The following is a 12,179-nucleotide window of genomic DNA, read 5'->3' as shown; positions in this document are numbered from 1 at the left end:
GATGCGCGCGGTCCGTGCGTACTGCAAGGCGAGTGTGAGGAGGCGACTGATGACGCCCTGACACGGCGCAACGCACGCCCCCGTCGCGGTCGGCATCGCGAGTTGTCGGCCTCGGCGGGACGGAAGTGTTAATTTAAAGCCGGCGACCGACGGGACGCCGACGTCTAACCGAACAAAACAATTCCCGTCCGGCCCTGCCGTGTCAATCGCTCGACGTTGCGCGTGCGTGTACTAGTAGAGCACTACGAATCTAATAAAACTGTTCGTGACATCGGTCTCTCCTCGACGCGACCCACTTCCTGCCATCGTTGCAACTCTGGAATTACAGCGGCCATCACTTCTGAATTACGATTAATTTCACCTAAACGAAACGAAACGCTTCTCTCTTCAATCACTCTCTTTCTCTTAAAAAACAAGAAAGGTGTAGGAGCAGTTATCAAAACCGTTCCGTTCTGGATGCAGATTGTTGTAGATTGTAGATTTCAGGGCCAAGCATCACGAGCAAACGATATACGAGACCGATTATACAGCGCTTGCATGCGACCGTAGCCTCCGGGAACTACAGATTACTGAAGTATGCTAGCACAGAAACCTACATCCGCAGATGATGAAAAGCTTGGAGCTCTGCTTCTCTGCTTTGCTCTAGCTATCGTCTTGGGCGGTAATGCTTAGTAAACTACATAGCCATGCACTCGATCACGGCTGGTTAAGGAACATGGCAAGCATACGCACTCACAGAGCCGTGCCTGCACTCGATCGTTCACGGCAGATTAAGGAACATCGCCGGGTCGGCGTCGGCCAACACGCCGGTTCCCCAGTATGATATTGCCAGGTCGTCGCAGCCCGATGGCCACTCGAACGGGCTCGGCTCTTTCCCACCGGCGTCCGCGAGGCCGCCGCCGACCCCAAGCTTTACCGACGGCTCAGTCTCCACTGCCGGATCATCGGGGGCGGCGTCCTCGGTTGTCACGGGCCTCACGGCTTCCGTCGTCGCTGCGGGGGCAGAGGCGTCCGTGCGGACGGGCTCGTGCTCCGGCTCCGGCACGACGCGGCGGCGCTTGGAGTTGGAGCTGGAGTTCTTGGTGCGCTTGGGGGGAGACGAGGACGAGGAGGAGGAAGAGGAGGAGTTGTTGCGGGAGGCGCCGCCGACGGGGACGTTGCGGAGGGAGCCGCCCTTGGTCCAGTAGCGGCGGCAGGACCTGCAGTAGTGCCGGGGCTGGGTGGTGTTGTAGTTGTTGTAGTAGCAGAACTTGGTGTCCCGCGACTCGCACCGCGGGCACGCCTCCGCCTGCGCCAGCGCCTGGTAGCCCTTCGGCCGGCGGAGGTCCACGCCGGCGAACGGCGGCGCGGTCCGTCTCCCGGGCTCCTGCATGCGCGGCGCTCGTGTACCGGTACGTGCCGACAAAGCTCTCGCTCTCGACGGTGGCGCAAGGAATTTAACAGCCGAACAGGCCAACAAGTGATCGTTGTCTGGCAAACCTCTCGACGCCGTGCGGCACGCTGGCTTCTCTCTTTTAAGGGCAGTCTCAGTCGCTTGGTGGAGCAGGTGTGCTTAATATTTCGACTCGAGGCGCGCGGTAGCCGGTAGGTAAACAAGCATTTTACTACTGCTACTAGGCAGCGGCAGCCTCTCTTGTGGAGCCGGTATGCACGGGCGCGCGCCACCTTTGTTTGACCCTGGCACAGTAGAAGACGGCAACAGCCATGCCGTGCCGTACGCGCCCGTCTTCTTCGCGATGGAGCCCGCCGGCCGCCGGCCCGGGACCCCCAGGCGCTCGTACCCGTTACCTACCGCGCCGTATACCGGGTACCAAACCCGCACGCGCCTTAACCGCCTCTTGGACCGGTGGCATGTCTCGACAAGTCAGGACCCAGGGGCGGCGGATGCGCATCGCGTCGGTCTCGGAGCGCTGCGCTGAGCTAGCGCGGTATCGGCGTCGGTTCCCACAGCGTGTGGGTGGGTGCCGTACTGCTGCCATTGCCCGGCTGATAAGGTGAGAGTGAGACGCGACGCCGGGACGTACGTGCCTGGAGGGGCATGCAAGTCTGTGACCGTCCTTAGTTCAATTAAATGAACTAAAATTTTAAAATGATATAATTTTTTTAAAAATTAGTTCATTTATTTAAACTAAGAAGCGTTAGAAGATACACCTAGAATCACTAAGTTGCACCCCTAGGCCCGGCTCGGGACCAAGCACCTCAGTTTTTTCTTTCCATCGTTTTTGAGAATCCCTCGTACGTGCAATGACGCGACCGTGCCTGTGGCAAGTTGGCAACGGTGTGACGTGAACCCGCGGCGGCTAGATTCGGCCCCCACCCTGCTGGCTGCTGTGCTGAACGTTCCACCATTCTTTTGCAGTCATCGACTGCTTGTGTTCCACAAACAACTAACAGTCTCGAACTCGGAATCAACGAATGCACGCTTGTGCACCATTCTATTTATTTGTCATCTTTGATCTATCTTCCATTGGATAATTCATTAACACTCTTTGAGTGATTATTCACTGTTGCTTCACTTACTCCATTCGTGATGAAACATTGTGAAAAACTTATGTCTTTTTAGTTTTAAAAAACTGTATATGGACTTAGATTATGTTATACTATCATGTATGTTCTCAATTTTTCATTAAAATGTATTATATATACTACAACAAAACTGGCCTGTAGAGACATCTTGGTTTGGACGCTTTTGTGTTCGTCTTTATCCTTGGTACTATCCTACGAGTAAAGAAGATTTTTAGGACGCTTTGCAGGTCGTCTCTGCGTTACGAGATTCACGTTCGAAGCTCTTTAAAACTCCTCACCCAAATACAATTAATCCCAATTTATCACGTCTCCCTCAAGGAAGTTACAAACACGTCCGTGAAACCTAACGCCGCCGCCACTAGATCCCTTGGGAGGCCGGTGGCGTACACCGACGCGAACTCTGCGCAGCGTCTGGTGAACCCTCTTCTCCCCTCTATGGCATCCTCGATCTCCCGCCTAGTATTGGATCTTGTCCGTTCGGGAACGGCGACGCGGAGACGCGATCCGACCGGCCAGCCCGCTGCCCCGCTGCCTCCCTGGTATGTTCCTGTACATACTAATTTAATCTCAGGCTGATTCGTAGGCCGGTCTCCCTGCAGATACGCTACAAATCTTCAACGACGCTTGATGAGTCCATGGTGCGCTTGCCGGATTCCAGGAGGCCCAGAGGAAGATGAGTACCTCGTGTCTTTCTTGTTCAATCAATCCAGCTATTAATTCTATGCCTCGATTTTTTCATATTAGCAATAGCTATTTGAATTAATGTTATTATTTTGCAGTGGAAATCACCAGGTCAAACCATATGGATGCACAGTTCGGTTCTGAGTATGACGGATCTTTAGTTATATAATTTATTTTCTTTTTCCATTGAACTGTGCGTTTGTTTTTTATTGTTTTGTAGTCTGCAATGTTAGCAGAAAAAAAAGATACTGTAGTAATATTTCCGTTGGCTTTGTTTCTTTGCAGGATATTGTTTATGAAGATCTTTGAAGTAACAGAAAAAATGGCTACTGAATAATCATCAGAAGTGGGACGATAGGGAGCTCCTGAACCATTAGAAGTGTTCAATTGTAAACTATGGTCTCCGTTCAGAAATAAAGTCCAAATTTTCCAACTATACACTGTATTACGTCCTTTGCCTTTTGACATAAAGTTTTTATGGTTATGCCGATATGTAACACAGTAATATTTTGGTTTTACTGATAAAAAACCATATTTACATAGCAAGAAAAAACATCTCTAAACCGACTTGACTAACACAGAGACGAGGATTTCATGGTGATCTACCAAAACGTCTCTATGTGTATAGACATGCTTTACAAACGGCTCATTCCTACTAGACACGCTTGCCATGCGTCGAGGAGACGCTCCTAAGCTAAGACACTTTAGTAAGCGACTCTATGATCATGTAGAGATGATATAAAGGGTCATTACCACATAAATTGAATGTCTCTACATGGGTGTTTTGTTGTAGTATTATTTTGTGAAGATAAAAAGATGGAGAGTTAAGTCGAGTACTGTATGCACATTTCTTGTGTTTTGTACCTGACTTTCCAGTTCCCACATGCGCAATCCATGCTGATGCGTTTTCACGATTTTTGAAAACTTGCAAATGTTCTTGAAATATGACGTGGGTACGCAATGTCACTTTTCAATATCCATGGTGATGGAACACCATGCATACAAGCTCCCTCACTCTAGGCGGAAAACGACGGTATTCAAGTATTCTCTATAACAACAAATGTATCGGTCAACGATGTGCAGCGACCGTGCAAGCTTCCAGTCAAGCGCCAACGATAAGATGATCTTACGCATCATCTCTTTTTCCCATGGTAACAGCTTGATCCGATCCCGACATAGACGACTACACATGGGCGATCCAATCACTGAATGAGCCTCAACAACCCTAGTTAGGGTAGGTGTAGTCGTTTGGTTCCCATGTTCATAAACCACAAAACTTGTTAACGAGACCAGTGTCCACCAACACCAACAAACATAGAGAGACTACACATGGGCGATCCAATCACTGAATGAGCCTCAACAACCCTAATTAGGGTAGGTGTAGTCGTTTGGTTCCCATGTTCATAAACCACAAAACTTGTTAACGAGACCAGTGTCCACCAACACCAACAAACATAGAGAGACCAACATCGACCAACACAAAAACCAATAGAGAACACAAACTCCAAGACTACACCTACAAAACAGATCATCGCACGTATTGTGACATTGTCGAGTCCGGTCAAAAGAGACCAAATTTGGGGTTATCGCTCGTGAACACACAAGAGTTTCGAGCTAATATAATCTGCATCTACTCCCATGTTTTTTTTACATTAAGGCTGGTTCATTCATTAACTGATAACACAAATCTTGAGAGTTTACAACGTGCTAGATACAACCGGGAACACAATGTCTGAAGTAGGGGTGGGCATTCGGTCTAGACTGAATTTATGTTATTTGACATTCTTTCTTTTAGAAATGAAGAAAAAAATTTACTTGTGAGTTGAGTACCCGACAATTTCGGGTACTTAATAATTCGGGTTCGGATTCAGTCATAACCAAATTGTGTAGGGCAACTGTTTATCGAAAAAGTTGGACAATATTTGTTAAAGTTTCAAGTAGCATTTCACATGTAATCTCGACATTTCTTCAATGCATATATTCATATCAGTTGGCAAGAATAAACACTCAACAATAGCAAACACAAACACACAAATTTTACGACAATATACCAGTTTGATCAACATTCAAAAATACCACAACCCACAATTCACGCACATTACATGGTTCAACAGCAAAGAAAACAGCCTCGAAGGCTAATAGTCACAAGCTTGTAAGCTCACAGCCAGAAACTAACAAAGGGCGATACTAATTCCTCCACTTGTTCGGTCTTTTAAGTTTTTTGAAATTGATACACGAATTAAGCCACTAATTCCGGTATATAAATTTTTCTTTCCAGCCTTTTGAGGGGTCTTTTCGGTTTCGGTCTTTTCGGTTGCAGTTTGCGGGCATCGGTTTTTCTGCCCACCCCTAGCCTGAAGACCAAGGAAGCAACACGAATTTTCAGAAGAGTTATTTTTTTTGTTCAGAATTTCAGAAGAGTTAGTTTTGGATGAAGTTTTTCTGGGGTGTTTCAAATGCAGGGTGACCCTGAATGGCTAAACCCCACGGAAAACCCCAGGCCACTCCGCATCTAAGAACAACCGCAAAGCCGTCGAAGTGTCGAACCGGCCCGATGCTCCACCGGCGGCAGCCCCTCCCCGCCCTCGTCCGCCTCTTCTCCACTTCATGCCGCCGTCGCTCCCACCTCTTCTCGCAGTCGCATCGTCCGAGCACCGACATCCTCCCGCCGCCGCCCGTGGCGAAGAAAGTTCCCTTCACCGTGTCGGCGCACGGGAGGTCGTGGAGCGACCCGTACCACTGGATGCGCGACACCTCCGACCCCGATCTCGCCGCCCTCCTCGCCGCCGAGAACACCTACGCAGACGCCTTCGTCTCCTCGGCCGGCGGCGGCGGCCTCCGCGCGCGCCTCGTGGCCGAGATGCAAGCCCGGCTGCCCCCTTCCGCTGCCTCCCCTCCTCAACCATGGGGCCCTTGGTCCGTACTGCACCGTTTCGTTTCATCCCATACACCATGACTTAGAACCAAATTAGTAGGTTCTGTCAAATTGTGATGGTTCCATGATGTTAGTTTTGCTTGTGCATGTGTGGCTGTGCAGAAGCCTAGTTGTAATTTGGTATGGAAGGACTAGGGCGTTACATTTGTTCAGTGTTACGCTTGCCTTTTGCATGTTAGAATTCATTTCTTAATTAAGATAATATTTCCAGTGTTAATCCTTTTTTCGAGGCCAATTGTTAATCATTCTAGCGTAGCATCGTGGAAGTGTTCTAATCCTTCTAATGTACTCCCTCCGATCCTAAATTGTTGTCGTTGTTTTAGTTCAAATTTGAACTGAAACTTAGTTCAAATTTGAACTGAAACAACAACAAGAATTTAGGAGGGAGTAACATTTTTTTCATGCATGATTTTAGTGTTAAAATGTGGTTCTGTTGGTTCGTTTTGTCAAATCGAACAAATATCTGCCGAACTTTCATGGACTGGATGGATTTTGCTAATCTCCTTCGACATGTTGCATTTTATTTATGCATATTCTTCCGATTGGAAACACGGCTTGTATACTCATATTCAGGAAACACGTCTTGAACTGTTAACAGAAAGATGGGAGAACATGTTCTAAAAAATATTTATGCACTGTATAAAAAATTACTGTTGTCTTTGAATAGAACATAACATGTTTAGCTGATCCAGGTTATATTACCAGTATGTTCCAAATGGGATGGAGTACCCAGTTCTGTCCAGAAAATTGAGGCCCTCGGGTGGTTTAGTAGGTGGTTTTCTTAGACATCTTTCTGATTGGGAGAAGGAAGAAGTGTTGCTTGACTGGAATGAGATTGCAGAGAAATTTGGTATGTGCTACATTTAATATCTATGGTGTGATATTGACGTGCATGCATAAGATACTGCTATGTGCTTCTGCCGTATGGTTACATATTGTTTGATTGTTTTGGTTCCTGCTTTGTAGACATTACTTATTTGCTTCTGTTCTTCAATTCTTGTGGCGAGGACATTTTTTTGCTTATCTACAGAAACTTGACAATGGATTATTTGTAACTTATGCAGGTTATGTACACATTGGAAGCTGCCGAATCTCTCCTGATCATAGGTCTCTTGCATATACTCTCGACACATCTGGGGGTGAACTGTTTTCCCTGGAAGTGAAAGATCTTCAGTCTAAGCATGTCATTTCCTGTCAACCAGTCAAGGGAGTAGTCAGTTTAGCATGGGCCGGCAACAGCAAAAATTTATTTTATACTGTCTGTGACGAGACTCTACGTCCCAATCAGTAATTCTCCTTCCTGCACATATACGTTGAGCTTATGAAGCTTGTAGTCTTGAACTGTTATTGTATATTTTTTTGCTGTATTTGATATATTTGCATGTTTTTAGGGTTTTCTGTAAAAAGATGCAGTCAGATGAGGCAGATTTTTTAGTCTTTGTGGAGAATGATGTAAACTGTTGTGTGGATATCACAAGCACAAAAGATTCCAAGTATATTACCGTAAATTCTAACACAAGGACATCATCTGAGGAAGGTTTCTAATAACAAAAAATATTCCAATTCCAAATGTATTTTGCCGTTACTCCACTTATATCTCTTTTGGATTATTCTTTCTGATTTTTCTGCTTATGCTGCTGCAGGTTTTTGTGATGGAATCTGGCAATTTAAGAGAAGGCTTATGGCCTGTACGGAAACGCAGCAACAAAGTGCAGTACTTCTTGGAGCATCATAATGGATTTTTCTACATTCTTACTAATGCACCCTTGAGCGATTCTGAAACAGCAGCTGAGGGCTACTACCTGGCCAGGTGTAGAGCTGAAAAATCACTGATGAACAGATGGCAGGTCTCTCCCTCTTTCAGAAAGTATATCTATAGGCAATGCTTATTGATCTGATAACACAAAAATTATCTTCATCAACATTGACTTTTTCCTTATCATAATGTGCTGACAACATTAGTATGGATGTCTTATTGTTGTTTACTGCAAGCATTTCTTTTCTGATTATGAATTTTGATTTATTCCCAGTAAAGTCCAGACTATACAAAGATGATGCTTGTATGTCTATTGTTAGGTTGTGGCGCTCCCTGGGTCAGACTATACCTTTCAGGATATGGATATTTTTCACGAAAATTTAGTTCTCTTCCTTCGAAAAGACGGGCTTCCTCTGTTTTGCTCCATTGATTTGCCAGTGAAGGTCGACTTTCAGGTATATTATTTGACTCGCTATTAATATGTACTGGAGCAGAACTCTTAGTGATGTAACACAACTCTGTCTTGGATCATAAAGTTTTAATGATTTAGATAACATAAACACTACCCAGCATTGGCTTGTCTGTATTTGTTTGACTTCATCTATTGCACTTCCAGATTATAACCTGTACCTTGATTTTTTTTATTGACACTATGATCATTCTCTTTGTCAGTTTTTTTAATGGGCTAAATCTCTGTCACCATGAGTTGTTACCTTCTCCTGATGATATTTGTTTATTAAATTTGTGTAACCCCTCAGGAGCCAAAGGAACTGTGTGATCTCGCTCCATGGTTTTTCCCAATACCGTCAAACTTATGCAGCATTCTTCCGGGACCCAACAATGATTTCTTGTCATCTACTTATCGCCTGGTGGTGTCATCACCAGTGGTACATCATTTTACCATTAACCTTTTTATGATTTATCTGCGCGAATGGACATATCCTTCCATCCTGCCCCCACCTTTCCATAAAATAGGTCATATAATTTATAAAAAAGAACATCAATATTAGAATACTAAATCAATAACAGTAGATCCACCATGAAATGTATTTATTTGTTATTGTAGATGTTAATATTTTTGTCAATAAACGTTCAAACTTTTTTTTTACTTATGACAAAACTTATATGCCCTATTTTTATGGAATGGAAGGAATATGTTTGTGTGTACTTCATCTCTCCTTTTCTTCATTCCATGGATCTCATTGTACCATTTAAAGTAGCACCCTGGAAATCCTGTTCTACACATTCAGTCCTATTATATCTCTTGCTACTCACATGATGTATTGCAATTTCGTCTCTGTATAATTGAACCGTATACCTCATTTAACAAGTGCATAATTGAACAAAATATACAACCATTGTAATCTGTCTATTTATTAATTAATTAAGCAACTTTATAACACAGTGCAGCTGGTCTGTTGTTAGAGATAATTTACATTTTCCATAAACATTTATTTTTCCTGTAGATTCCAGACTTAACTGTGGACTTTGACATGAGAAATAAGACATTTACCATCCTTCATCAAGAGGAAGTCACTGGCCTCTCTTCAAGTCTACACACATTAGGATTGCAATCCACTGTTTCAAGTATCCAACAAAATCTGCAGCTTATTGAAGATTCACAAAGTTGGAGTGATCTTTCCAAGTTATTCTCTTGTGAGAGGGTCCAAGTTATTTCACATGATGGTGTTTCAATACCTCTAATGATCCTGTATTCCCAGGAAGAACATATTCATGGAGAATCACCTGGGATCTTATATGGGTATGGAGCTTACGGAGAAGATCTGGATAAAGGCTGGTGTTCTGATAGGTTAAGTCTACTTGCTCGAGGTTGGGTTCTTGCATTTGCAGATGTTAGGTACAGTTTGATGCTTGCGGCTTTTTCACCTCACAGAACTTTACTCGTCGACTTTCATTTTTTCCCAACTCATCTTATTGAGCGCCGCATCTGAAATTGTGCCTTTTCATTTTGTGCATTAGATTATTAAAGTGACAACAGGACTAGCAGGCCTGCATCGATGTCTGGTAGTTGCTAGGTTGCATACTAATTTATGGAGATGCTGATCCATTATCTCATGAAAGGAATGCCTCATTACGCTGTTCTGGGCTAGAGTGGGTTTCTGATCTGGTGATCCATGTCACAGAAAGGGGTAATTGGCCAGATTTCTGAAGGCTGGCCATTTATAGTCCCAACATTTCATCCTTTTCTCCATCCTGAGTCGCATCCATATGGAGTGAGGCTGAGTTGAAACCCAGCTGCCATTTTGTCTAGTATACTCTCCACAATAAAATTAAAACATGATAATATAATTGTTCTCAACTTCTCGTAAATGAATGCAGGGAAATGCATAATTTTGTTTTTTCTCGAACAAATGTATTCGTGCTGCGAATTTCGCGTTGTTGTAATTCTCGGGCCTAATCATGTAGGGGAGGAGGGGATCCATCATGGCACCTGGCAGGCACCAAATCTAACAAGATAAATTCAGTTAAAGATTTTGCTGCATGTGGTATGCATCTTATCAAGGAAGGTTTTGTACATGAAAGACGCCTTTGTGCTGTAGGCTGCAGTGCTGGTGGTCTGCTGGTTGGGGCGGTCATTAATATGTTGCCAAATTTATTATCTGCTGCAGTTCTTAAGGTAAATCTTTGAGGTCACTTCTTTATGTAGTCATTAAACAATGACACAAAAAATCGTTCTGCGAATATATATATTCATTTCACTCTCGGATTTGCTACGCTTGTTCTCTTTCCCAAGTATGCTTCTGCTGGTACATGATGTGTATGGGCTTACATAGATATTGACATGTATTACACCAAAACAGGTCCCTTTTCTTGATACCTGTAATACAATGTTGGATCCTACTTTACCTCTCACTATCTTGGACTATGAAGAATTTGGGGACCCTAATATCCCAGTTGAATTTGATGTGATCCAAAGTTATTCTCCTTATGACAACATATCTGGTGGTGTATGTTACCCCTCAGTTCTGGTGACGGCATCATTTAATGATACAAGGTTTGTTCCTACTCATTTTTACTCCTGGTATGCTTGTACATGCGCTTAAGATCATTTGTACATGTTCCATGTTAAGTGACAGCTCACAAAACCATAGTCAAAGATTCCTACTAGTTGTGTACTGTTGGTTTTCATTTGAGTTCTTGAATTTCCTGTTCTGTTTGACAGGGTAGGAGTGTGGGAAGCTGCAAAGTGGGTTTCCAAAGTGAGAGATGTCACATGCCCATCCTGTTCCCAGTCTGTTGTTCTCAAAACTAATATGCAAAGTGGTCATTTTGGTGAGGGTGGACGCTTAATGTCTTGTGAGGAAACAGCCTTCGAGTATGCATTTATAATGAAGGCATTGGGGATGGATGACATAGGTGCGAAGCAGTGAACCAATGCTCATCGCTTTTTCGTGCTGGAAAAGTTGTGGTGACACATGAAAGCACTAATTGTCTAATTGATATCGTTACCTGCTGTGCTAACATCTGGCAACCTAGCATGATACGTTGGATCAGATTTGTCACAGACCAAAATATTGTTGGCTCAAGCACCTATACTTTGCGGGTTCCTACAGTGCAGAGTGCTAACTGAGACCCTCAGAACAGTACATATGGGATGCCCGTTAAGGTGTTAAGGTCAGAGATCAACTGCTCTGCATCAAATTTAAGGTCAGTAGCCAGGAGTCTATGGCGTTTATTAGCGGCAGTATAATTCTTTCTAGAACAGCACACATTCTGTATCTAACATTTGTATATATGAATGTCTGCATTGAGACAGTCTTTTTTATTTGAAGAGCAATCATAATCAATTATATTCAGGTTTGCATAGCAACATCATGATGCGTCATGTTAGTTGAGCTGATTGTGCTGGATATGGACCTATCAAACAAATAATGAGTATGGATATCAGTTTGGACTTCTAACTTACATATCAGGTTAGTGTATGTTGCCTTCTTATTTTTGGCTCTGAATGGGATTTTGCCTCTTTGAATTATAATCAGCTTCCTGTAACATTCATATATTGTACCTTTACGTTTCCTACGTGTTTGATCAATTAGTCGCAGTTTATATGGGCCCCCCGTTTATATGATATACATAAAGTATTATTTTGTTGTTGTTATAACCTAGTACATTTTCTATGCTTATTGGTTGAGCGAATTTCATTTGCTTTTAAGTAGGAGTAGTAGAGTACTCCATACGATCGATATCGTCACAGTTCTTAATGCCTTTTATTTCTGTCTGTTATTTGGACTTGGAACACAAAAATAGATGTTACTCTTT

The 12,179-nt window shown here is 43.7% G+C and overlaps 2 protein-coding genes and 1 long non-coding RNA gene across 6 annotated transcripts; 2 read left to right on the top strand and 1 right to left on the bottom strand.

Annotated features, from left to right (window-relative positions):
• Nucleotides 1-433: 433 nt before the first annotated feature.
• On the bottom strand, nucleotides 434-1,561 carry LOC100843805 (dof zinc finger protein MNB1A). Its single transcript, XM_003576595.4, has one exon. It carries the CDS (start codon nucleotides 1,370-1,372, stop codon nucleotides 761-763), a length of 612 nt encoding a protein of 203 aa, XP_003576643.1. The 5' UTR covers nucleotides 1,373-1,561; the 3' UTR covers nucleotides 434-760.
• A 987-nt stretch (nucleotides 1,562-2,548) lies between these two features.
• On the top strand, nucleotides 2,549-3,697 carry LOC104584693. Its single transcript, XR_732625.3, has 2 exons — nucleotides 2,549-2,940; nucleotides 3,126-3,697. It is a non-coding gene; the product is annotated as an uncharacterized LOC104584693 (long non-coding RNA).
• A 1,980-nt stretch (nucleotides 3,698-5,677) lies between these two features.
• On the top strand, nucleotides 5,678-12,043 carry LOC100843498 (protease 2). Of its 4 annotated transcripts, none has more exons than XR_002960215.1 (12): nucleotides 5,678-6,123; nucleotides 6,835-6,992; nucleotides 7,207-7,429; nucleotides 7,534-7,675; nucleotides 7,786-7,989; nucleotides 8,219-8,353; nucleotides 8,657-8,785; nucleotides 9,365-9,728; nucleotides 10,460-10,536; nucleotides 10,721-10,914; nucleotides 11,083-11,567; nucleotides 11,718-12,043. XR_002960215.1 is itself a non-coding variant. In XM_010239962.3 (11 exons), the coding sequence occupies exons 1-11, from the start codon at nucleotides 5,681-5,683 to the stop codon at nucleotides 11,288-11,290; spliced, it is 2,439 nt and encodes an 812-aa protein (XP_010238264.2). In that variant the 5' UTR covers nucleotides 5,679-5,680; the 3' UTR covers nucleotides 11,291-11,716. The 4 variants fall into 4 exon arrangements, 1 of the variants encoding a protein (XP_010238264.2); XR_001407458.2 differs by having other exon boundaries at nucleotides 5,679-6,123; nucleotides 9,365-9,756; nucleotides 10,326-10,536; XR_001407459.2 differs by having other exon boundaries at nucleotides 5,679-6,123; nucleotides 9,365-9,756; nucleotides 10,326-10,536; nucleotides 11,677-12,043.
• Nucleotides 12,044-12,179: the final 136 nt, after the last annotated feature.

This window comes from Brachypodium distachyon, chromosome 4, assembly GCF_000005505.3.
Source record: "Brachypodium distachyon strain Bd21 chromosome 4, Brachypodium_distachyon_v3.0, whole genome shotgun sequence".
Taxonomy (NCBI): domain Eukaryota; kingdom Viridiplantae; phylum Streptophyta; class Magnoliopsida; order Poales; family Poaceae; genus Brachypodium; species Brachypodium distachyon.
The sequence above is the reverse complement of the archived record's forward strand: the minus strand, read 5'-3'. Positions and strand labels throughout refer to the sequence as shown.

Excerpts from the sequence above, each read along its gene's own strand:
- LOC100843498 (XM_010239962.3), top strand. The coding sequence starts at position 5,681 with ATGGCTAAACCCCACGGAAAACCCCAGGCCACTCCGCATCTAAGAACA. Across the intron at positions 8,354-8,656 it reads CAGTGAAGGTCGACTTTCAG|GAGCCAAAGGAACTGTGTGA; the intron begins GTATATTATTTG and ends GTAACCCCTCAG. Across the intron at positions 8,786-9,364 it reads TGGTGGTGTCATCACCAGTG|ATTCCAGACTTAACTGTGGA; the intron begins GTACATCATTTT and ends TTTTTCCTGTAG.
- LOC100843805 (XM_003576595.4), bottom strand. The coding sequence starts at position 1,372 with ATGCAGGAGCCCGGGAGACGGACCGCGCCGCCGTTCGCCGGCGTGGAC.